Here is a 23,561-nt window from a genome sequence, read left to right as displayed (position 1 = left end):
ATTTAGGGCCTCAATAAATTAAAGATAAATCATTGATATGTGAGGGAGACCAAGTATTGTGTGGTTTAATTTTTTGCCATATTCGTGACACTTTTTTAGATAATTTACTTTCAGACATACACCCCCTTCCCTCTAAATGTATTAAAAATAACCAACTGTAATAGGTAATGACCCTTCATTGAAATATATTGAACCAGTCTGGTAAATCTTGCGTGTGTGGGGGTGGGGGAGGGGTTGCGAGGCGTTAGCCGAGTTCCAAAAATATTATTGTACTGACCTCATATATTTCTTGTGGGGTGGGGGTCATAAACAATTCTTAGTTTGTTTATTGACCACGTTTTTACCAACATTAAAATCTACAAAGCCATATGCATCACGGAAAATAGAAGATTGCCATGTGACCACCTTTAAACCAATGGAAATGCTAGAATCTTGTGTTTAATTTGTACACTCTTTGTGGTATGGTATATATCAATACTCCCTTCCATTTATTTAAAGCCCGCTTTTGTAAGAGTCATGATCTCTATTTTACATCATTGGCGAGTGTGACAAACGATTCTAAAGGTCACAACCATCTAAATAGTTTTCCCTATATATTCTATATAAAACTGACATTTTTTAAAGAGCTTCCAAACATAGCTAGACCCATTTCAGAGAACAAATCCTTACCTCATTTTAAAGAGTTGTGATAAAACTGATATAATATGAAGAGAAAAGTAGGGGTCATGTATCTTCTAAGAGAGATTTCTCTGGTCACATTTGCTTACTGTAAACTGACATCAAAATCACACTGCTGTGACCTGGAAGTACTACTCATACTACAACTGAGATTCACTTCACCAAATACAACCTGCTCTCACATTTTTCCTACCAAAATGTCACAAATACATCCACAATGAAATTTAAACAGAAACTAGCTTTAATTTAGACCTCTGTTGCCATGCCAAGTGAAAAATTAGTGTCCAAATACCTGGCAGCCATTACGCGATAGACCAGATGGCTCCCACGCTGGTTCCTTTAGTATAGTTAGGCCTATAAGTGAATATACACATGAAACTCGGCAACTCGAACTCGCATATTTCGAAGACCCGTCCTGAAAACGTCTGCACAAAATATCCCTGTAAAGACGAAAGTCGCGTATCTCGAAGTATAAGTCTCGTGGGATTTGAGATTCCGAGTTTCAACTGTATTTCAGTTAGTGACATGAAACGGTATAAAGACGTTAATACTCAGTTTTTTTTTTTTTTTCTTGCTGCAAGAGTTAGGCTTACAGCTTTAGAAAGTCAATAGATAGTTATAGATAGTTAAATACCATAAATTCCAAGTCGTAAAAATAGGTTAAACAAAGCCTGTAGGAAGGTAGGTCTTTGACTTTCAGAAAAAAAATCGTTTGTGATTTCGTTTATCTCGGTGGATTGTCCGTAAGTGTATGGATCAATCATTAATTTAGAAAAATACGGACAAGGACACTGCAAAGTAGTGTTAGGCTAGTCTGCAACTCCATTCGTCCGCGAATCAACGATGCCTAGCTCTAAACTGAAAATTACAGAGAGAATGGTTGGTGTGTTTCTAGGCAAACTAATATATTCTTTTATACTTAGTATTTGTTCGTTTACACACTTTGTCCATCCAAAGTAAAACAGTCTTCTTCTTCTTCGTCGTTGCTCTTTAAATTCAACGTTTGATGATAGCGGCTATTTATATCAACAAATTTATTCTGCAGCAAGCTTAAACGCTCACTTGTTCCGTCGAAAATAGATTCTGGTGGATAAAAACTGAGATCACACGAATATGTCCTTAATCTTGACGCATGCCTCTGATAGCACGTGGTACACACTGTTTGTCTGCTGTTTTTGTCACACGTGCACGCAAGATACGTGATCGTTTCAGCACTTCGCGAGCGGACGCTTCTTGAACGTAAAGCTCGAGTTCTGCGCATGACTATCCCAGAATCGTCGCTCGAAGGTGAATTCCGAAGATAGAATAATTTTTTGAACAGCCATGACTTATGCTTACTTTGATAAACGAATGATGCGTTTATTGAAGAAAACAATGCCATTTTGTCAGCTGCATTTAAATTTACTACATTTGAATCTGAAGAAACCGCCCTGGAATGTAAGTGTTTTATAAAAGCTTCCGTATTTGTAGGAAGATTAAACAGGGGGCCAAGAAATGGCTCTCGAATGACGGCCGAATCCGGGGTGTACTCGTACCGGATCGACACGAACTTTGACGCAAGTGCGGGATTTTGAATCATTTCATTCACGTATGCAAGAAAAACTTTATCTTCAATGTGTGCTAATTCAGCGGCGCTGACCTCACCGGAGGCAATAACTGATATGAGTTTATTAGCCCATTCCGAATGAACAACACAAATAACGTCGGCACTGTTCAGTATTTTTCTATCAAGACTTTCTTCGGAGTTTGCAGACGACAAAAGTGAACTTCTGGTTCCGGTTTCAACATGATCGTTTGTGGCAACAATAAAGTTTGTGGAGTTCTTTATGAGAGATTCCAAGCTGTTGACTGCTGATTTGTGAGAGGCGTGATCATATGTATATATTATCCGTAGGGTAGGTCTTTTTGCAATTTGGTCTTCTGCTATGGATGTGAAATCTGAAATATATCGATGAATTCATTTTATGATTATATCGTATATTTAATTATACTTGGTATATAGTAACATTATAGACATCATTCTTGCAGAAGGTATAATTCGAACTCCACTAGACAAAACTGAAGATGTTAAACTTCTATGTATTTTTGCTGTTTGGGCTATTTCACATTCACACCGAACCAAAACCGACCAAAAAAGAATTAGAATACATTATAATCCATGGGCCATTTTACGTATACGTTGAAACCGAACTACAAGTAAAACCGACAGAAAGTTTATCGAATTCCGTTTCAGTAAGTCGACGGTTTCGCTCAAAGTCTAGTGTATATGTGATACTCCTAGCCGATTCCAAAACAAAACATACGGCATTGGTTCAGATTCAGTTTCGGTTCGGTGTGTATGTGAAATGGCTTAAAGAATCCAAGTCTTTATAATTAATAAGTTGAACAAAACGCACGGACCTAAGCGTAATATGATTGTGTAGGCTAAATATCATACAGGCTTACATTCAGTACAGAACTAAGCTTGACGAAAATCTGATCAGGCTTACATGTTATATAGCTATAATGATCTTACCGGATGAATGTTTCTTCCTCAATATTTCTGGCAAGTTTACACATGACGGCAGTTTGTTCTTGTACCATATATACCATATTGACAGTGCTATGATGACAACCAGTGATATGACAAGAACTGGTGCCAGAATTAGGGCAACCATGGATTCCTCGTCAGTTGGGGGTAATTTTACTTCAACTAGGAGTGAAATAATCACAATCTAACAATAGTATTTAAGCGAATCTGTGCAATCCATCAAAACACAAATTTAAATATATTTGTTTTGTTTTAATAGCAATTGCGATTTTATTTTAACGTTCATGGATGTTAAATGGATGTAAACATGACACTCCGCAAGTGTGTCATTCAAATAGGTCGGAACATTTTAACGCATGGAATAGTTCTCTTTCAAAACCTATGGATTTTTGAAACGGGAAAATTGGTTTTCATAGAATATAATCGGAACACGCAATCCATTTATCTGCTTGGGCTTAATTTATAAATGCTTTAAATATACTAACTGTAACTATAGTAGATGAAAGGGGCTTTCAAGACCGAGTGGTTAAAGTCGCTGACTTCGAATCACTTACTCTTCACCGCTGTGGTTTCGAAACCTCACTTGGGGTGTAAAATTCGGTGGTGTTAGGAAGCCGTCTAGCTAGTTAACGGAAGGTCAGTGGTTCTACCGCCGTGTCCGCTCGTGACTGAACTAATTCCATAAAAAGTCACGGAGGGGAACATTGGTCTTCCTTCATCGTCGAAAGCTGGAAAGTCGCTATATGACCTATAGTTGTGTCGGTGTAAAGTTAAACCCAACAACACAAAGAAATACTCTGAGGTTAGAAAGAATAAAGATAAGATTGAAAAGCGGGATACAGAAAACGTAAACCAAAGGTTACTTAAGCTAGACATGGCGGAATAAACCAAAGGTTACTTAAGCTAGACATGGCGGAATAAAAAGACAAAATAAAGACGGGAGTTTATGGAAAATGACCACTGAACGTGGAGATGCTACCCCTACCAGCAGGATTGGCAGAAAGATTATAAATTCAAACACATATGAAAGATGAAACTGTATTTTTTTAATTAGAAATAAATAAGCAATTTACAACTACAACATCTATTTGATCAAGAAATTTTGCTGTCCAATGAAAAAATAGTTCAAAGTTATGAATTTGAGTTTGTAGACCAGTCATAAAATGCGACCTTGCCATTGACTAATTTCAAAATTATGCTAAAACACACCGAATCAGATGACTACGGTCCCCGAACTCGGTTTAAAAACGTTTGAACCAAGTAAACATAAACAAATAAAATAAATAAAATCTAAACTGAATATTAAAACACATACTGTAATCATTTGATAAAAATGAAATTACATCAGTTCAGAACACAACACAACATTTATATGCAAATGATAAACATAATTTGAGCCGCGCCATGAGAAAACCAACAAAGTGCGTTTGCGACCAGTATCAATCCAGACCAGCCTGCGCATCCGCGCAGTCTGCTGTTTCTCTAATTGCAATAGGCTTTGAAAGCGAACAGTATGGATCTTGACCAGACAGCGCGGATGCGCAGGCTGGTCTGGATCCATGCTGGTCGCAAACGCACTATGTTGGTTTTCTCATGGTGCGGCTCATTTAAACAACTCCTGTACAAAACCGAAAACAATGTAATTAACATGCAAAAAACAACAACATATTTGTCAATTACGCAGCGTAACAAAGCTCACAATGGGATAAAGGAAGACGGTACTAAGCATGGAAAATAAACTGGTGAATGACCCGTACTTAGCAAGGGCTTGTCATTACTTTGACTTCTGCCTAATTTTTTTTTCTATTTTTTTTTTTCTAAATCAATAATTTGTGCTGAATGTAAGCAAACATACATCATGTCAGAACTGTTAGCTACCAATATTTCGTATGGTGTACACCATATTATGAAATTGGCTTTTACAGCTTAAATGTTCAGTCACAGAAACTGATAAGTACAGGTCTCGAGCACGACAAAAGGAGAAAACAATAGTTGATGCATGATTAACCAAATGCCATGGAGGAAATAGGATCAACATCTCGGACACTTAAGAACGGCTTACTAGAAGTGTCCGTCCATTTTTCTACTCGTATTGCTTTCGTGTAGCCCATACAGGGCCTACAATCTCGATGGTCACTTGTTCCAAAATAACATAGACACGTGGTATCATCGGAACCATAACTTGGGTCTATGGGTGTTAACTGTAAAAGAAATTAAAATACTTTTAACAGAAATACGACACATTTTACAAAGATGTTGTTTTGTTTTTTTGTTTTTTTTTTTATAAAGAAAACAAATATTCATATTTCTCTTACTGCACTGGCGCATTTGATGGATGCATATATATTTCTAAGGTTAAGAAGAATCTTGATTTAAAAATGTATTCACAGTAATGGCGTAAGAGAGAGTTACCGCCCGTTTGAGAAAAAAGAGTAAACTTTGAGACGCAAGCTAAAACTCACGCGGAATTTCTTTAGAAAAAAGAGAAAGTGATAAATGTTCATATACGTATGTATATTTGATACCTTTAGGGTATAATTCCCCTCTTGTAAATCATTTATAACGAATGATTCCTGAAAATATAGAAAATGTTTAATAATTAGAACTAAAATACAATGTAATAATAATCTTGATGGAATCAACGTAAAATATATAAAAAGTATTAAAAACACATACACACAGATTATACCACTTCGTATGAATTTCGATCGGCTCCTTTTCTACTCGGTGAGTATCATTTATTTAGATTTTGTATTGTACTTAATACTTTATTAATAGGTGAATCATCTCCTATTATGGCTACGCATTTAGGAAGATCGAGTACTTTAGTCAGACTGTCAGTGATCAATACGTCACCGTCTGAATGAGGCGGAGTTTTAGGCGGAAAGGTTTATTCCTAGAGACCGTGACTATCAAATATTATTACTGACTAAAACATTCTATGCTGTACATTTATGTGGGGAGGCATATAGCGGTGCTGCTGTCCGTACGTCTGTCCGTAAGTCCCGAAAGCTTGAAGTGCAGATGACTAGAAAGGAATGACTTTCTGTGACAATTTTTACTGCAGTTATGGTCCTTTGATGGTTTTGCTATATAGAATATAGAGTAATATATTGTGTGTCCAACTCCTCCAACACTATTTGCTTAATTTGCTTCAAACTTTCACTGATGGACAAGCATGATGTGCAGATGACCATAAAGGTAGGAACTTTTGCTGGGATCATTTTATCCACAGTTATGGCCCTTTGTGTTTTTTGTTTTGTTTTATAGAATATAGAGAAAAAGCTTGTGTGTCCGATCCTCAAACGCTTTTAAAATGATATGCTTGAAAGTTTCACAGATAAAGGACCTTCATGTGAAGATTACCATAAATGATGGACGTTTTTCTGTGGCTATTTTTTTAGAGTTATGGCCCTTTCTGAACTTCACAAAATAGACCAAAGTGAAGAAAGTTGGCGTGTTCCACTCCTCATATACTTTTTTGAAGGAATGGATTCAAATTTTCTCGAATAAACAACCATATCTGAATAAAAGTTGCTTCAAACTTCGTGTGAAGATGGTCTGTACTGAAAAACTGCTATATACAGGATGGTAAAGTATATGGGAGCATCCGTGTCCAATGGACACAATTCTAGTTTAACATTTTTCAAATCTCAAATGAACAACAGATCAGCTTATACCACGTGCACTTATATAAGAAAATAAGAATACTTCCTCAACTTACTCAAAACAAAACCTTAAAAAAGCTTGCTAGATATTTTTACGTACGCACATTTGCATGCATGAGATCACTATATATACATAATATTTATTGCCGATATTGGTCTAATATACCAAATGCTTGTCAAATTATAATAATTTTTTATTGAAAATTGAGCCATGTCATGAGAAAACCAACATAGTGGCTTTGCGACCAGCATGGATCCAGACCAGCCTGCGCATCCGCGCAGTCTGGTCATGATCCATACTGTTCGCTTTCAAAGCCTATTGCAATTAGAGAAACCGTTAGCGAACAGCATGGATCCTGACCAGAGTGCGCGGATGCGCAGCTGGTCTGGATTCATGCTGGTCGCAAACCCACTACGTTGGTTTTCTCATGGCACGGCTCATACATAATAAATCATACAACCCGATACAATTATACAAACCGTACCTGCACATATATAAATTCGATACCTCTCTTATTTGATGCAAAAACAAAAACAAAACAAAACAAAAAACGCTTACCTGGGAAATGTTAAAATGTTTTTGTGCATTTGGTAAATAATCTCTATTTTCATTAAATAGCATAATTTCCATTGATGTAAGCCCTCTAATTTCTCCACTTATAAATACTGATATATTCACAGCAGTTGCATTATCTTGGAAGTAATCAACCGTCATGTTTATCTCCGGATGATAAACTGAAAAAATAAACATTTATTGATTTTTTTATACAAAAATACTAGTATTCATAAATAATGACAGTCGCAAATCGAAACTGTCAGACGTATGGTGAAAGTCAAAATTACAAAGGCGGAAACACAAAAAACACGATGACGAAAAACACGAAACCACGATGGAAAAACTTCGTGCTTTTGACTTTTATCATCGTTGTTTTGACTATCGCTGTTTCGGCTTTCATTATCGTGTTTTCGAATGTTTCGACTTGCATCATCGCAATTTCACGATTTCGAATTTCGGGCTTATAGGAGTCCTAAAAAGAAAAAGCGATGATCAAAACGATGATAGTGAAATGCAGTTACGGTTGTTTTACTTATTTGTATTAAAACTGTGAGCATTTTTATTTAATGTTGCATAATGTGTTTTTCTTAGGTAATTACACTCATCTAGATCTGCCAAAGTCTGGTCCTTTGGAACAGTGAGGCTTTGTTCTTTTTCTTTTTTTTGTGTGGCCTCGTTTGGCTATTTGATAGTGATGGGCCGACAATCGGCGACAATCGAATAATCGTCGGCGCTGCATTCATGAGCGCGATCGCCGACTTCACTTTTATCTGACCGATTAATTACTTGGCACCCTAAATGGATAATTTAGTTGTTTCTGACCTCTTCCTTTCTGGTATTTACGGTTCTTTTGGGCAATTACGCCAAAGGAAACTACTCTAAGGGCGCTTTTGTTTGTAACAAACTCAGTTCGGTTTCAAACCGGTTTGCCAAACTTTCGATTTGTTTTGTAAAACTGGTTTTGATCTGGAAAAGGTTTGTGTCATTTGTTTTAAAAAACCGCTAACCGGTTTGTCAAACCGACCAAACTGCCTCCGGAGGCGGTTTGTTCGGTTTGTTGTATCCGAAATTTATTGCAGTTCGAGAAAAAATGGCGGACCGTCTGGACCAAAATGGAAATGAGTAAGGAAAAAAAAAAGAATTTGTTAATTTCTGGAGAAAACACGTGGTAATCTTTATGCTCAGCCGAATTCATTTGTCAATAATTACTTCTGAAAACATTCTCTTTGATTGGCATGTATACATCGTTATAATCAGTTTCTCTTACCATGGTCGAAATATTCCATTCATTTCGTTCCAAGATTATTCGACCTCCGACAGTCCCAAATCCAATTACTGTTATAGTATAAAGTTTTAATTTATAGTAAATGTGTCTGTTTCTGAAGGATAACATACAAATGCAATATTTTGTATTTAAATAAATGTCTCTGTTGCTAAGCAAGGGATCACTTCTTGTAGTGTAAAGAAACACACTTACTTTTGTAAGAATTCTAGGTTCAAGTCCTAGCAAGAAGCCCTATGCACATTGACATAACTTTATATGCACATAAACATCATTAGTATATAAATACATAATTATGCAAAGCAGTTCCCTAGTCTGACTAAATTTTAAGAGCAAAATGAGTATTTTTTTATTTTCATGCATACAACTATTCATATCAATAAAATTTTAATTTCCAATTAAATTTTCATTTTTAGCTCACCTGACTGAAAGTAGGTGAAACTTTTAGTATGGTCTTTTGTCCGTCGTCCGTCCGTCCACAATTGAGCTTGTGTTCAAGATAGCGAGTTCATTTCTTATTTGATTTGAACCAAACTTGCAAATAACTTGTATCTCTATTAGATCTCGGTTACTTTCGAAAACCAGCCATATTGCAAGATAGGTCTTGGAGTTATGCCCCCTGAAATGGCTAAAATCTGCACAATTGAGCTTGTGTTCATGATAGCGCTTTCATTTCTCATTTGATTTGAACCAAACTTGCACATAACTTGTATCTCTATTAGATCTCGGTTACTTTCGAAAACCAGCCATATTGCACGATGGGTCTTGGAGTTATGCCCCCTGAAATGGCTAAAATTGCAGATTTTAGCCTTGTGTTCACGATAGCGCTTTTATTTATTTTTGCATGTTCACCAAACTTGTTTAACTCACCTCACCGAATTTCTAGAAAATTTGTTCAAATTATGGCCCCAGTGTCAAAATTGGCCCCGCCCCAGGGATTACTTGTTTTTTACATAGACTTGTATAGGAAAATCTTTAAAAAAATTGTCTGAAACTACAATGGCTAGAGTTAAGATATTTGGTGTGTAGTATTGTCCAGTGGACCTCTACCAAGAATATACAAATCGTGGCCCTGCAGTCAAAATTAGCCCCACCCTCGGGACTGCTTGTTTTTACATAGATTATTCAAATCATGGCCCTGGAGTCAAAATTGGCCCCGCCCCAGGGGCTACTTGTTTTACATAGAGTTATAGAGGGAAATCTTGAAAATTCTTTTTGTCTGAAACTACAACGGCTAGAGTTTAGATATTTGGTGTATATCATTATCTAGTTGACCTCTACCAAGATTCTTCAAATCATGGCCCTGGAGTCAAGATTGTCCCCGCCCCAGGGATACTTGTTTTTACATAGACTTATATAGGAAAAACTCTTGATTTCAAAAATTCATAAAAAATAGAAGACATGATATTTGAACCTGGAGAAGAAAAAAACGTATTATGATTTTCATCAAGGATTGCTTTGGTCGAGATGTTGAGGGTGTGAGCCCAACCGGGTTGGCCGAGCCTATATTGCACCATTATCTCCTGTGAAACTGCTGAGCCAAATTTAAGGAAACTTTACAGGAATGATCCTTGGGTGGTCCTCTACCAAAATTGTTCAAATAACATTTTCAGTCATTAACTTGTTCTCCTACAACCATAGTGCATCATTGGCTTGTCAGGTGAGCGACCAGGGCCACTTGGCCCTCTTGTTTTTTATCCCTGACAAGATATTAATTGAAAATAACTTGACTGACAGCTCTAGGACCTGTTAACAAAAGCAAAAAAAATGGCCGTAAAACACTGCAAAGTCATACATACTTGTGGAGGACTAATTTTCATGGATTTCATAGTTGTGTAATTAATTTCTAACAAGCCATAAATACCATCGTTTTTATCTTCAAAAGGTGAATTCTATAAAATCATGTCCTCATGAAATAACCATTTCAATATAGACAAAGCAGTTATCAACAACAAAAATAAAAATGACTATTAAGTCTGTAAAAAGAGCTGATCCTTGTTGTCAAATGTTGTACAATTTATTACAATGCTAACTTCGAAAACAAGTTTGCACAAGTTTGTTTCAACTGATAATGCATTGTCTCATTAGTGATGGTGACTTTCCCCTTGTGACTCACATGTTCTGTTGGTTGTTCTGACTGAGCTCCTAACTTAGCCAGTTTGTCTGCCTCTTCATTGCCTGCAAGTCCACAATGGGATGGAATCCACTGAAGTGCTACTTTGCAGGTTATACTCAGGTGCTGCATTCTCCTGGCTAGCTGCGGAGCTTTATTGTTGATAAGAGCTTCCATGACAGACAGTGCATCTGTAAGAAAGACGACTGAGGAACTTTCTTCTGCCGAGTTTTCAATCATTGAGACGGCCTTCATGAGTGCGTCAGTCTCTGCCTTGAAATTGCTGTAGTGTTTTCCTGTGGCTGCGTTTAGTGTAGAGAAATTTCAATTCACCGAAATACATATAACTATATACATAAGTATCAATTATGTTTAGTAATGTATATCCATGGTTTCTCCCCCACCTAATACAGTGACATAAAAGTTCAAAGTATTAAGTATTATCTGATCAAGTCAGGGGTGTCATTGGATGCCATCCGGATTTTGAATATACAATGCGTCATCAGAAAAAAATGTCAGAGGTTGAATATGTCAACCATTTTTGAAAAATCTTAATTAATATTTATTTAAACATGTTTTTGTGAGGTAAGATACACTCGCTGGCCTAAAATACAACTGCTTACTTAAATCAGTCCAGCACCAGAGTCAGAGTATATGTGCTTTGCTTGAACCTTGAGTAGTATAACGTCATCTATTTTTGCACATTAACTACATCACAACTGTCAAACTTTGCTGAGTGTGTCTAAAACAAGGAAACAGCAATGATTTCAATTTAGGAGTTATCCCTGTTACAAAACACTTAATCTCTAATTTTCATCAAATTGAAATAAAAAAAAAGTCTGCTGGATAGTGGATACAGTTATATGATTACATCTCAGTCTTAGTCTTTGTGGCCGGATGGTTAGGGTAGTTGATATTAATTTATTTGTCCTTCACTGCAGTGTGCTCGGAACCTTGCTCAGGGTGTAGAATTCTTTCATGTGTGAATTTTTAAGTAATCCAGCTGACTTAACGGACAGTGGCTTTACCTAGCTGCCCGGCCATGCCTTAAATAATGCACTGAAAGTTGATATATGATCTATAATTCTGTCAGTCTGACATTAAACTTAACAAAAACTATCATTTGTATTCACTCAATTGGTCTAATGTTCTCGAGTGCAAAAGGAAGTGACTCAACTGTCTATGCCATAATTAGCCTTGCTATGTTAAATTGTGGCGGCACGTGAGGAGTAGTAATAGTAGTACATGTTATTTAATATGTTTGGCTCTTAGATACAAAATCTGTCATTTATCTCCATTTAGAATAAATCTGTATCTGTATGTTTTACAGTGTAGGGCCTGTTACAGCTTCGCACACTGGAGGGAGGCGCTTAATCGTGAAGAAGGGCAGACTTGAAGCCCTCTGTTGTCTGCGCGGACCACCCTATCGTCCAGGTGGTTCCATTCAATTGTAGTTTTCACAAAAAATGAGTTTTTCAATTGCTCAGATTTACAATGCTTAACACTAAAACCTCTGGTATTGTTTATTACTTGGTTTTCAACAATGTTTGACACTTTGAAATCACTATATGATTTTGCTCTGATTTGTCTTTTACGAGTTACAGTTTGTAGGTAATCCGAAGGGTGTATAGCTGGCACCAGACCCCCGGCCACTTTGTAGAGAAACACAAGTCGACTGGTTCTTCTACGATCCTGAAGTGGAGTTAGTTTGAAAGATTCCAACATGTTTGTGACCGATCCTTTTTCTCTAGACCTGTAGTCGCCGGTAATAAATCTCGCTGCCTGACGCTGGATACGTTCTAACTTATTAATATCGCCTTCTAAGTAATGCACCTGTCAATATTTTGCCCGCCCGGGGGAGCGGCGGGCATACACGGGACTTTAGACAGAAGGCCATTCCCGACAGGCGGGAATTGGACAAACATTTGATGTACCAAGAAGGCTCTAGGGTGGGATTTAGACAAAAAAGGTTGTCTCTAGGGTGGGGATTTAGACAACAATTTTTTTGAAATGTCAAATTCCCCTGGGTCAGCCCGCCGCCCCCCTGGGCGGGCAAAAAGTTGACAGGTGCATAAGGGTCCCAAACGAATGCACTATATTCGAGAGTTGATCGTATTAAAGCTAAGTAGGCACTTTTCTGCATTCTGATGGACAGTGGCGAAAATTTCTACGGAGTAGAGCCAAGGCTGAATTTGCCTTTTTTGTAATTTTATCAATGTGCTTAGTCCATAAAATAAATTTAATCACTATTTTTCTAGATTCGTCATTTTGTTCATACAAACCGCCTGTTTGTTCAAGAACTCATTTTAACCGAAACCAGTTTAAGTTTATCATTATTTTTTATCCAAACCAAAACCTAAAACCCAAACCGGATTTTTGCAAACAAAAGCGCCCTAAGTAAAAATGGCTTCCTCCAAAGTGTCGAAAGAACTTTATGTCATCTCTTGATCACCCAGATTTGGGAAGATATATGGCTTTTTCAAAATTAAGCCGAGAAAACCACCAACCTAAGCTCTTGACATTAGTATGGCAGTATGCATAGGATGCCGTAAGACTTGCGCAAGCATGTTAGCAGAAGTATTTTCATTTTTTTTTATTTTGTCGGATTGAAATCATTCCAGTCGTTAACTAAGAATTAATAAATCGTTAATACCTTTTTTGCTCCAAATAATTTTACAACACAATATCACTGGATAAGTCCCTGGTGAAATTAAGACGAGTTCCTGATTTGAAGTTTACTATCCTCACAAATATTTTACTTTATACTGTTAACTTACTCGTATTTATGAAGGGGTACAATAGAAATAGGATATTTGATGTCTGTGAGGTTCATTTCTTAAGTAATGACATAAAACATACCTTGTGAGGTGAACTTACAAATATGCAACTAAAAAAAACCCGATTATCCGATTATATCCGATTAAGCGAATCGGTTGGATTGTCCGATTATGCCGATTAATCGGTTGGCAAATCTAACCGATTTGCCCATCACTACTGTTTGACATAAAATAATCTTTTGTAATTTTGAACACATTTGGTTTTGCCGTTGACTTTTTATACACGGCTTCTTTATTTAATGTGTCAAAAAAAACAACGATAATACCGATTATTGGAAAAATTGAAAGTTCAATATATTGCTCTTGAACTTTCAGTTCAGTTGTAATTGAATTGCATTTTAGCGGTAAAATAATCTGCATTTAAAAGAATATATTCTGTTTAAAGACTGGAATACTAGTTCATGTATGCATGGGCTTACCATTTAAAGTTTTATTTGCTTCCAGAGAAACTGTAACACCAGTAGACTGTATGCCTTCTGGAGGAAACGGTAGAGGTTTTATCTGAACGTCATAGCTTCCCGCATCTTGGTTCTCTATACGAAATTTTGTCTGAAAAAAAAGATATATTATTAGAAATCCTTTACCACTACGAACGGCTTGTAATCGAGAAATAAATATTGCTCGTTTTCTTGTTCGTAAATTTAAACCGTTTTAGTAATGTCCATTTCTAATTTCATGAGAAATATGCACTAGACAGAGGACTTTCGTGTAAGGTATGTAAGCTCTACTGCTAATTTTCAGTCAGAATTTCGCATTTATATTTATCAAAATGTTATATAAGTCCGGGCATTATCGGCTAAAGGTGTTTCCGTTGAGCGTCGTACTCCTGAGCCGGAGATCACGGGTTCGAAACTTGAACTGGGCGGAATTTGGCCATGTTCCCGACACTAACGAGTACTTGTACGGCCTCCCGATTAATGCCAGACTGATGGCAAATAAATACTGTCCCGAAATCACTGAGTCAGTTTTATGATATCTTTATTTACAGATACTCGGTATCTAGTAGCAACAAATTTCTTTCTAAATTACGCAAATATGGAGCTGTCATCATTTTTTGTTGTTGTTTGAAATAACCGATTTATCTACTTGGTACTCAAAATTATATACGGATGAATATATCGACGTCTTACGAAGAAAAAGTCGTAAGAAATCATGAAAAACAGTCATGGTTGAGAACACTTAATATTTCAGATTCGCGAATTTCTCTAAATTCCTACGTACAGGGTACTTATATATTTATCGTGTTCACGTAATTTTAAGAACATTTGGATACCCTTTTAACAACTGGGTATAATAATCGGTTTAACTGCTACTTACGACATAATTACTACAAGTCTGTTTTTTTTTTTGTATCCAGTAGCACATAATATGAAATCTGATAATGTCATATGTGACAGATCCAACATTATTCGTCCAAAGATATTTCTGAAGCTGACCAAAAATGGGTTGTAACAGATACAACTTATTACTGTAACTTAATTGTCACTTTAGCTCAACAGGAAATTGAATGCATTAAAGACCTTTTGTTTCTGTAACGTCAGAAAAGAAAAAAAAAACAGTGATGACAGGTCTGAAATGTTACTTAAATCAGAAATAAATTATAATTACCCTCATTAGATGATTAAGGTCTGATTTTGTCATCTTGGAAAGATCTATCACGCTGCACAGTTTAAGCCCAAATGTTTCAAAATCTTTGCCATTTTGAATAATCTGAAAGCCTTTTAAATAATTGATGTTTCCTGCAATATAAATATGAATATACATGATAATTTCCATTCATATAACTGCAATAATGAACACTCAGCGGACTGCTGGGTCCAGCAACGTACTAAAGCCTTACATTACGAACGAGATATAGGGGCAGGTAAGCCTCAGACTAGGTCCAGAGCCGGAATACTGCTTGAAGCCGGACTATTTCTACGCCGTCAACGGCCAACACTACGTAGAATATAAATGTAAAAACTTCAACAATTTCTTGTAGACGAAGTCATGTCAGTTTTCTGGCCACCCGTTTAGCCAAAATACATTCAGTCAAGTCAGTCGTTCCAGCTGAATGTCTAGGCTTTTTTGTTGTTGTTGTTGTTGTTGTTGTTTTAGATCATTACGCCATGCATCACTCGGTTTCCACTACATATTCACGCTTGGAACTTGTCAGTATCGGAGTACAACTGACCGCCTTGTATATATTCCGTTGAAATACAATTCCAAAATGGCTAACAGATTTGCATGGCCAGACTGCTCGTATATTTGATTTGTTTCAAATTTGAACATACTAACGTATGATCATGCGAAATAAAAGTAAAATTTGGCTTTCTTAAGTACTAAAGTAAGCTATTAGTGATAATGAAAAATAGTACCGTCTTGAGTTACTGTCCATTCCGTGCTTGATTCCTTGTACTCAACGTTTTGAATTTTTCCCGGCCAGTTTGCCCCGTCTGGGTCCACCCGATTGTACAAGTCCGGGAATAACTTCTGTAATGTGTTTTCTGTACAATCTGCAATTTCATCATACCAAATATACTTATTTATTACATTTTTTCAGTAGATTGAAATATAACAATGAAATATGTGTGGTGAATTTCACAGTGACACTGAAAAATGTCAAAAATAGAATAGAATTAAAAAAAAAAAAAAAAAAAAAAAAAACATTGAAAATTGTGTGTTTTAGGCCTACATGCGAGACAAAAATGTTAAATTCACTCGTGAAACCCATATCTAACTTTTCACTCGTGAAAATTATAGCATATGGTGTTCACTCGGTGGTGGATATTGCAATCCGGCAAACAATGAAACAAACACATATCCTGATATACATTATACGTGAAATGCGACTTCATCTTTTTTAAATTTACCCCGAAGTCATATGTTTTATTTCCTTATTTCATTGTGTGTGCGTACGTTTCAATTCCGTCGATACTTTACGGTATAGAAGTTACTTTTTTTTTTAATCTGGATGTGCTGGGTGTGGTTGGGATGCTCCTATTGTTTATGATACAATTCAACCTCTCTAGAGCGTACCCTGTGGAGACGAATGAAATGTTTCAATAAAGCCGACTGCAGATGTTTTTTTTTTGTTTATTTGTTTAATGTCCTGTAATTTAAAATTTATTCTAATTTTTAACATGTACAGATCAAGCTTTTGTGAATAGCGATCAGGTCACTCAGAACCAGATTTGAACAAGCGTTAGTGCTTTTGAAACAGAACAGAACATAAATTTTGTTTTAGACTTGAGTGTGTGCTCCTCATCCATGTAACACGGTACAATCAAATATAGAAATAAACTCTTCAATCTCATGACGTATTTGCCACATACACTTGTAATATGACGTCTGCGTAAATTAAGAAATCTTTAAGCCCAGGGTGCCAAATATCGATATAGTCTTAAAGATTATCTTAATGTTTATTTACGGAGCTTAGATAAATAGACCCGCTATCAGCAAAATCGCTATTTAAACCCTTCTAAGCGTCAATTTCGTTCTACTAATACGTCAATAAGTTACATATCCGAAGAAATTGAGATTAAGTCATGTAGTTCATTGGTGCTGTAATTCGAGATCTGGGCTGTTCTTCTCTCAGCTAAGACAACCAAAATCTTAAACCGGAAACAACTCTGGAACAGGCGGTCACACTTTAACGGACAGCATAAACGGACATCCGACGGAGAGCAATTTTCAAGATTTTCAATCCGTTTTTCTCCGTCCACATTCGTTTCTTGTCCATTTCTCATTCGCCAAATACGCTCCTTCTCAGGCGAGGTCCGTTCCATCCGGCGGAAATTTGAGCATGCACATAAGTTGGAACGGACTACACCGGACAAAGGCGCCCTCTGGACGTAAGGTAGCTTAACGGTTCGAAAGTAGTGCGTTCCTTGTATTGCGCCTGTTCAGTTCGTGTCCACTGATGTCCGGTGAATTTGATTTGCGGCCGGCCTATTACCTTACATTCAACGGTCAACCCGAGGTGTTCCGAACACTGCCAGCAATTACTGACAAGAAACGAATGGAAACTGACGAATATAGGATGCGAAACGGTGGTCCAGGGGATCAAATCGACAACGTACAACTTGGGAATGATTGGAAATATCTAGCAGTCCAGTAACAACGAACGGAGTGATGATACCAGGTGGTTTTTGTTGTAGATTCAAGTCCCGGTGATTTTTTTGTTACGGTACTAACTATCTAACTAACTAAGGTAATAATTATATAGAGACGATAGTTACTCAGTGCAAGATTTTCATTGCAAGCGAGGCAAAATGAATCTATTATCTATATAATCTGTCTTGCAGTGCCACTAACACGCCGATGCCGGCTAATATAATGACCGGGACACGCCGAAATAACGAAATAAGATATATGTAATCGAGTACAAGCTAACAAAAACGAGTACAAGCACAGCCGAAGATGTCACGATGTTTGTAAAGATGGGAAGGGATGGGAATCATGACCGCGATACCGGATAGATAAATTGTACAACAACAAATATACATGTATACAAATTGTTACCCAAACTTTGCAACATACACCCCCGCTTGTAGTCATCCGATCATGCACTGAATTACATTTTCTGTGATTAATCAGTATGTTAAGAGATGTAAAATGTATAAGCTATAAAACAGTATTGAAAATGATATATTTTTGCATTACCTTGCATTACAAAAATAACACACTTTTTTTTGGATATCCTTTATTTTTTCCGTCTCAGTCATGTGTTTACATTATCAATCATGTTTATAAGTTTTTACCAGATCAATCACGTTTTTACCCTGATGATCAGCAGTCACGTCTTTAAATCATCAATTCTGTTTCCGTTTTAACATTATCAGTAACGTTTACTATCATTCTCACAACGTGACGTTCAATCTTTCTAACTTACGTCGCGAATTAAAGCACTATCATACTCTTGATTACTGTCACTATCATACTCTTGATTACTGTCACTATCATACTCTTGATTACTGTAACCCATTACTGTCTTAGTGTATTCAACAATTATATGTTTTTTTTTATCATACTTAAGCCATGAAAAAATACGACGTTTGACAATATTTCATCTTTAATGAAACTACCAGAGATTTTAATATCTTACAAAAATACCTTAGGATAATTTCCATGTTTGATCTGGTTGCTAATGTAATTCTTCCTTCACTGGTAAATATTTGAATTCATACTGTACTACATATTTTGGCGGGTATTGTCGTTTTAGATAATATATATTCCAAACAATGAATAAAATCATTGAACTTCAGATACATAGGAATTTCGTCCTCGTGATATATTAAGACGCGTCTGAACGACAATGATTTTATTAAAAAAAAAATCACTGAGATTTACTATTTGAGTCTAATATGATCATCTATTGAGGGTTACTATTTACATCATTGAACGACAAACAATCATTTTATTCAAGACCAAATCACTAAATGAGATGTATTATTTCGATTCTAACACTTTACCAAGGATTTCAAAGTACATCATTGACGACATCCATTAAATATTTGTCTGTTTTCCGTTGGATTTTTTTCCAGCGCACCGCTATGCCGTTTGACGTTATGACGTAATAATTGTAACTAGCACTGCCTTGGAGTTTGAGAAGACGTTGGTCAAAGTAACTTTGTCTATTCTAGCATAAAACTGATGTTCTTGTCACTTTTAGAAGGGTGTTTTAACAGGACAGAAAAAGTGTGTTAACAACGAGATTCTCGCGCTAACGTGCTGTTAAAACACCTTTTTATATATGCACGTTTCATGGCAAAGCGTAAACGCTTTACGGTCCCAAAACGGATAATTCAAAAGAGAATGACGTCAATGTGAAAAAAGAAAAAAAAGAAAAAACAACGCAGACGTTCCCGCGCATGATAATTTAATGATGCTGAGGGATAATTTATTCGTTTATTACCTTTTTACGCGTTTTATACCAGAATAGCGTTAACGCATGTTCATTTTGTGCTTTAACATCTTTAGAATTCCTCGGGAAACGTTGGTACTCTCGCCCTACCGGGCTTGGGGTCCAACCATTCCTTCGGGATTCTGCAGATGTTATAACACGAAAAAAAAAAACATGCGTTATACCTACAGCTTAGGCCACCGTCGACGGATTCATAATGGGGCAGTGTGCCTCACGCGCCATAATCATAATGAGCCCGGGTAACCAGAACGTCCACGCGTTCTGACTTGGGTGTCATGTAAAAACATCATTATGGTGGTCGAAAGGGTGGTGAATTTTTTTTTTTTAATTTCAGCAACCAAAGGTTGCTCATTTATTATCCCCGTCATTGTGGAGAGTGGGGTCGGAGAGCCATCCACCACTTCCCTTTACAGAATCATGTATAGCAACTACTCATATAATTTTTTAAACTAATAATAAAGATATATACTGGTAGTTAAACTTCGTTTAAAAATGGGGTTTTCGTATTTTTTGTGGTGAATTTATTAATAACGATTCTCGAATACTGCTGATTATTATGGATGCAATACTATTAATACTAACAAGTTTGTGTAAAATATGAAAAATGAAAGATAAAAATAAAGGGAATGTAAACTGCTAATGAATGACTTCTAGCCATAATGACACATCTAGTTTCATAATGACCCTTGAGCTAAATCCATTGGGAAATTATGGCATTAGGTGTGCCATTTTGGTAAAGCGACAAAATCAAGCCGTATATCAAAACCTCCGACGTGACGTTTCTGTCAAAGAAAACAGGTATAAGGCCCCTAATAGTATGATTTAAAAAATGGCATTTACTTGGTATATTCTTACAGTTGACCGTGCTTCGCACTATGTTGCAAATTTTTAAAAACTTTTACCGTGCCGTTTTTCGATAAATTTTTTGTAATTCATGGTATCTCCTCAAGCTCAAGTAGAGACAAAGTTCAAAGCGGCGGCCTTTATCCAAAACGTTTGCAGAGAATTCATTTTACCATTATTTTTTATGAAAGAAACATCAAATATTGGTAAACAATTATAAAACTTAAAATAAAACTGTCGATATCATTTTTTCTAGGATGCCTCAAGTAAACGGATTTAATGAGACAGAATTCTACTGACTCTAACATTGAAAAATTAAGGTTGAATCTTGCGGGTCTGTTTTGAAGTTTGCTCGCTTCATTCAAAAATAACTCTGGGGCAGAAGTAAAACCTACCTACATTTCTTCCACAATATGTAATCTAAAGAATGAAGGCAAAATAGAGAACTTTTACCGCATGTAACTCAGTATTTTTAAAAGATGTCTAACTCTACCCCTTCTGTTTCAGAGGTAAATTCACTTTGAACAGCAAGAAACCGCTTATCAAATGAATTTTTTCCACATTTGTACAATAAATTAATAACAAGTCTTGAAAGAAGTAAAAACTTACTAGAAAGAAAAGGAAAATGAGATAAAAAATTTTTGGTCCCAGTGGGGCTTGAACCTACCCCCACCCCGCCCTGAAAATTGCAGTCAAAGTAGGTTTACGGTAGGAATTGAATACTCTTCAAAAAGGAGGTACTCTATTATGGCCTAATCGCAAAATTCCTATATTCAGCGGCAATCGAGCAGTGAAAATGTGAATAAAATGTTTTTGCGATGCATGTTTCTATTATATTTATATATCACACTATTTTACGCTTTTGTCTTATTACAGTTTTTTTTTTACAACGCACAGTGCACGAAGTTCATCGTACTTCGTGAACCTCTCTAAAGACATCTGCTTTTGTCAGACCTTTTGTGCCAATTCCCACATATTTAGTGCAGTCATGGCACATGGGAATTTGCCATATGGGTTTTAATACTTATCAAGTAGTATATATATATACTTACATTGTGGGCGGCCAGTAATGGTGAACTCCCTACAAGGTAGACTGGTGTTCGCAGGCTGCAATAAATCAACAATAGAAACACTAAAAAAAAAACGTTCAAGCCAAGTATACAATACCCGTAAAATGGATACTTTTGTTTCAGTCGTATTTTGAATGAAGTTCTGTACTGATAGGTCATTCAGAAACATTGTGATGAAATTATTCGGTTTTTTTTAAATGGTGTTAAGTCTGTTTTAAATGCAATGTTCATACTACATGTGTTTTACCCTATTTTTACCAACAATTATTTTACGTAGAAATGACATTTTTTTTTTTCAATAATGCGTGGGTCCATAGGATAAAATGTATTCTTTCTATAATGTCTGTCTATATGGAAATAAATGTCCGAAAACGTCCGTCTTTTGAAAAAAAAAATACACGATCGAGGCTCTTTAACAAAAACAGAATACTTACAATAATGCTACATGGCTTATTTTGAATTTCCTTGTCTTCTGTTATATACATAGAATATACTCCATCAATTATAAACAGTATTCCACAAGCTACATACATTATTTTCATATTTTTTATAAAGTTTTGTTTTTATTCAATATTTGAAAATTAACCACTTGTTAAAGTTTCCCTTCTATTAAAAGAACAAAGTAAAGCGTTTAATGTTTACAATGCTTTAAGATGATTTTCAGAACGCACACTGTTTTACAAACTTCGGGTATCGGTCTATTACCGCAGCGCTGACGTCACACGCTAATTTTCAAATTAGCCTATTCAAAAACTGAATCAAAGTATATCACATTTTCTGTAGATTAACACATCATGCGGTGAAACGTTTATAATTAACGCCCCTATATTGTCGCTATATTTGGTAAACAATGGCGATAAGCCAGGGAGTGTTGCGCGCCTGCTGTCCGCGTTCACAAAGTCGTCTGATAATTCAAACATTGAGTAAATGTTCAGTTAAGGCCGCATGAAGCTGAAGATTACGTTGATATGGAAAGAATAAACAGCGTTCGGCCAGGAACAAAAATGCCATCTATCTAACTATCAAAACTTTTGCTTTTAACCTCCTGTATACGAAACTCAAAACATATAGGAGCTCTATTCCCTCCATGTATTTCATTACAGGACAGGTTATATAAATCGCCGGTCAACTGTTTGTTATATTGACGGCCAATAGTTCCCCAATAAATTTTGCTGGGTCAAAGTAAAAATTTGGGAAAGCAATGAGAAATTGTTTCTAATGTCATGTAATAGACACTTAAATTGCTTGCTTGTCATTAGTCAAAACTATTCGCCTTCGGTCCTTCGGATCTGGGGCAATAGTTACGACTATTGACTGGCAAGCCATTCAGTAAGTGTATATACTATTTTGATACTTTTTCTTTTTTCTCAACTAAAATGTCACTGGAGGATCAGAAAATCCTCTACGTGAATTAATTGAACAAAGGTTCGTCGTCTGCGAAATTATGGATAGGATACAGTATTTGGGATACGGACTGTTCTTTCCGACAATGTTTACGACAATCGGACAGCAGGGTATAAGGTACGACTTGACAAACATAGGCCTTACCTCTAGCACTGATATATAACATAACATGTAATAAAAACAAAAACAAAAACAACGGGCCTTCAGTAATTCAAATATATTTTGACCAACTGCAAAAGTTTGAATGAAATTGAAGAACAAAAGGGTCGTAAAAACTGATAAAATGGTACAGCGATTCATCAGATTTTATGTGGACATATATATCACGGTCGATCATCGTTTAAATATAGAAAGAAAAAGAAGAATTCCTAACCAGAATCTGTATAACAATAAACAGATAAGTAAAAAATAAAATAAAAAGAATCTATTTTGAAAATGTTGGAGTGTTTATAATAGGGCCTGTGCGAGTGTTTATAATAGGAACTATATATATGTTTTGGTGGACATGCGCGCTGGAACCATGCCTTTCGTAAAAAATTTCAACTTCCATTCGGTATGATGGTTACTTCGGTTGTATTCTAAAATGTTGAAATATTACTTTAAAAAAAGCCAATCGTTGAAATATTTTATGTTGAACTGATGACTTAAACTTTAAGCAAATGTAAACAAACTTAT

The 23,561-nt window shown here is 36.1% G+C and overlaps 1 protein-coding gene across 1 annotated transcript; it reads right to left on the bottom strand.

Moving 5' to 3' along the window:
• Positions 1-107: 107 nt before the first annotated feature.
• Positions 108-22,286, bottom strand: LOC123529295 (uncharacterized). The gene is made up of 10 exons (XM_045309566.2): positions 21,917-22,286; positions 21,465-21,519; positions 16,022-16,159; positions 15,273-15,403; positions 14,084-14,213; positions 7,436-7,611; positions 5,734-5,781; positions 5,271-5,409; positions 3,194-3,370; positions 108-2,616 (listed from the first exon to the last, which is right to left on the bottom strand). The coding sequence occupies exons 1-10, from the start codon at positions 22,022-22,024 to the stop codon at positions 1,613-1,615; spliced, it is 2,106 nt and encodes a 701-aa protein (XP_045165501.2). The 5' UTR covers positions 22,025-22,286; the 3' UTR covers positions 108-1,612.
• Between the last annotated feature and the right edge of the window lie 1,275 nt (positions 22,287-23,561).

The sequence above is a fragment of the Mercenaria mercenaria genome, chromosome 13 (genome assembly GCF_021730395.1).
Source record: "Mercenaria mercenaria strain notata chromosome 13, MADL_Memer_1, whole genome shotgun sequence".
In the NCBI taxonomy this organism is placed as follows: Eukaryota; Metazoa; Mollusca; class Bivalvia; order Venerida; family Veneridae; genus Mercenaria; species Mercenaria mercenaria.
The sequence above is the reverse complement of the archived record's forward strand: the minus strand, read 5'-3'. Positions and strand labels throughout refer to the sequence as shown.

Bases quoted from the DNA above. Each gene is read 5' to 3' on its own strand.
- LOC123529295 (XM_045309566.2), bottom strand. From the start codon at position 22,024: ATGAAAATAATGTATGTAGCTTGTGGAATACTGTTTATAATTGATGGA. The intron at 21,520-21,916 runs GTAAGTATTCTG...GATTTATTGCAG, and splicing joins ATAAGCCATGTAGCATTATT to CCTGCGAACACCAGTCTACC. The intron at 15,404-16,021 runs GTACTATTTTTC...TTTATATTGCAG, and splicing joins ATGGACAGTAACTCAAGACG to GAAACATCAATTATTTAAAA.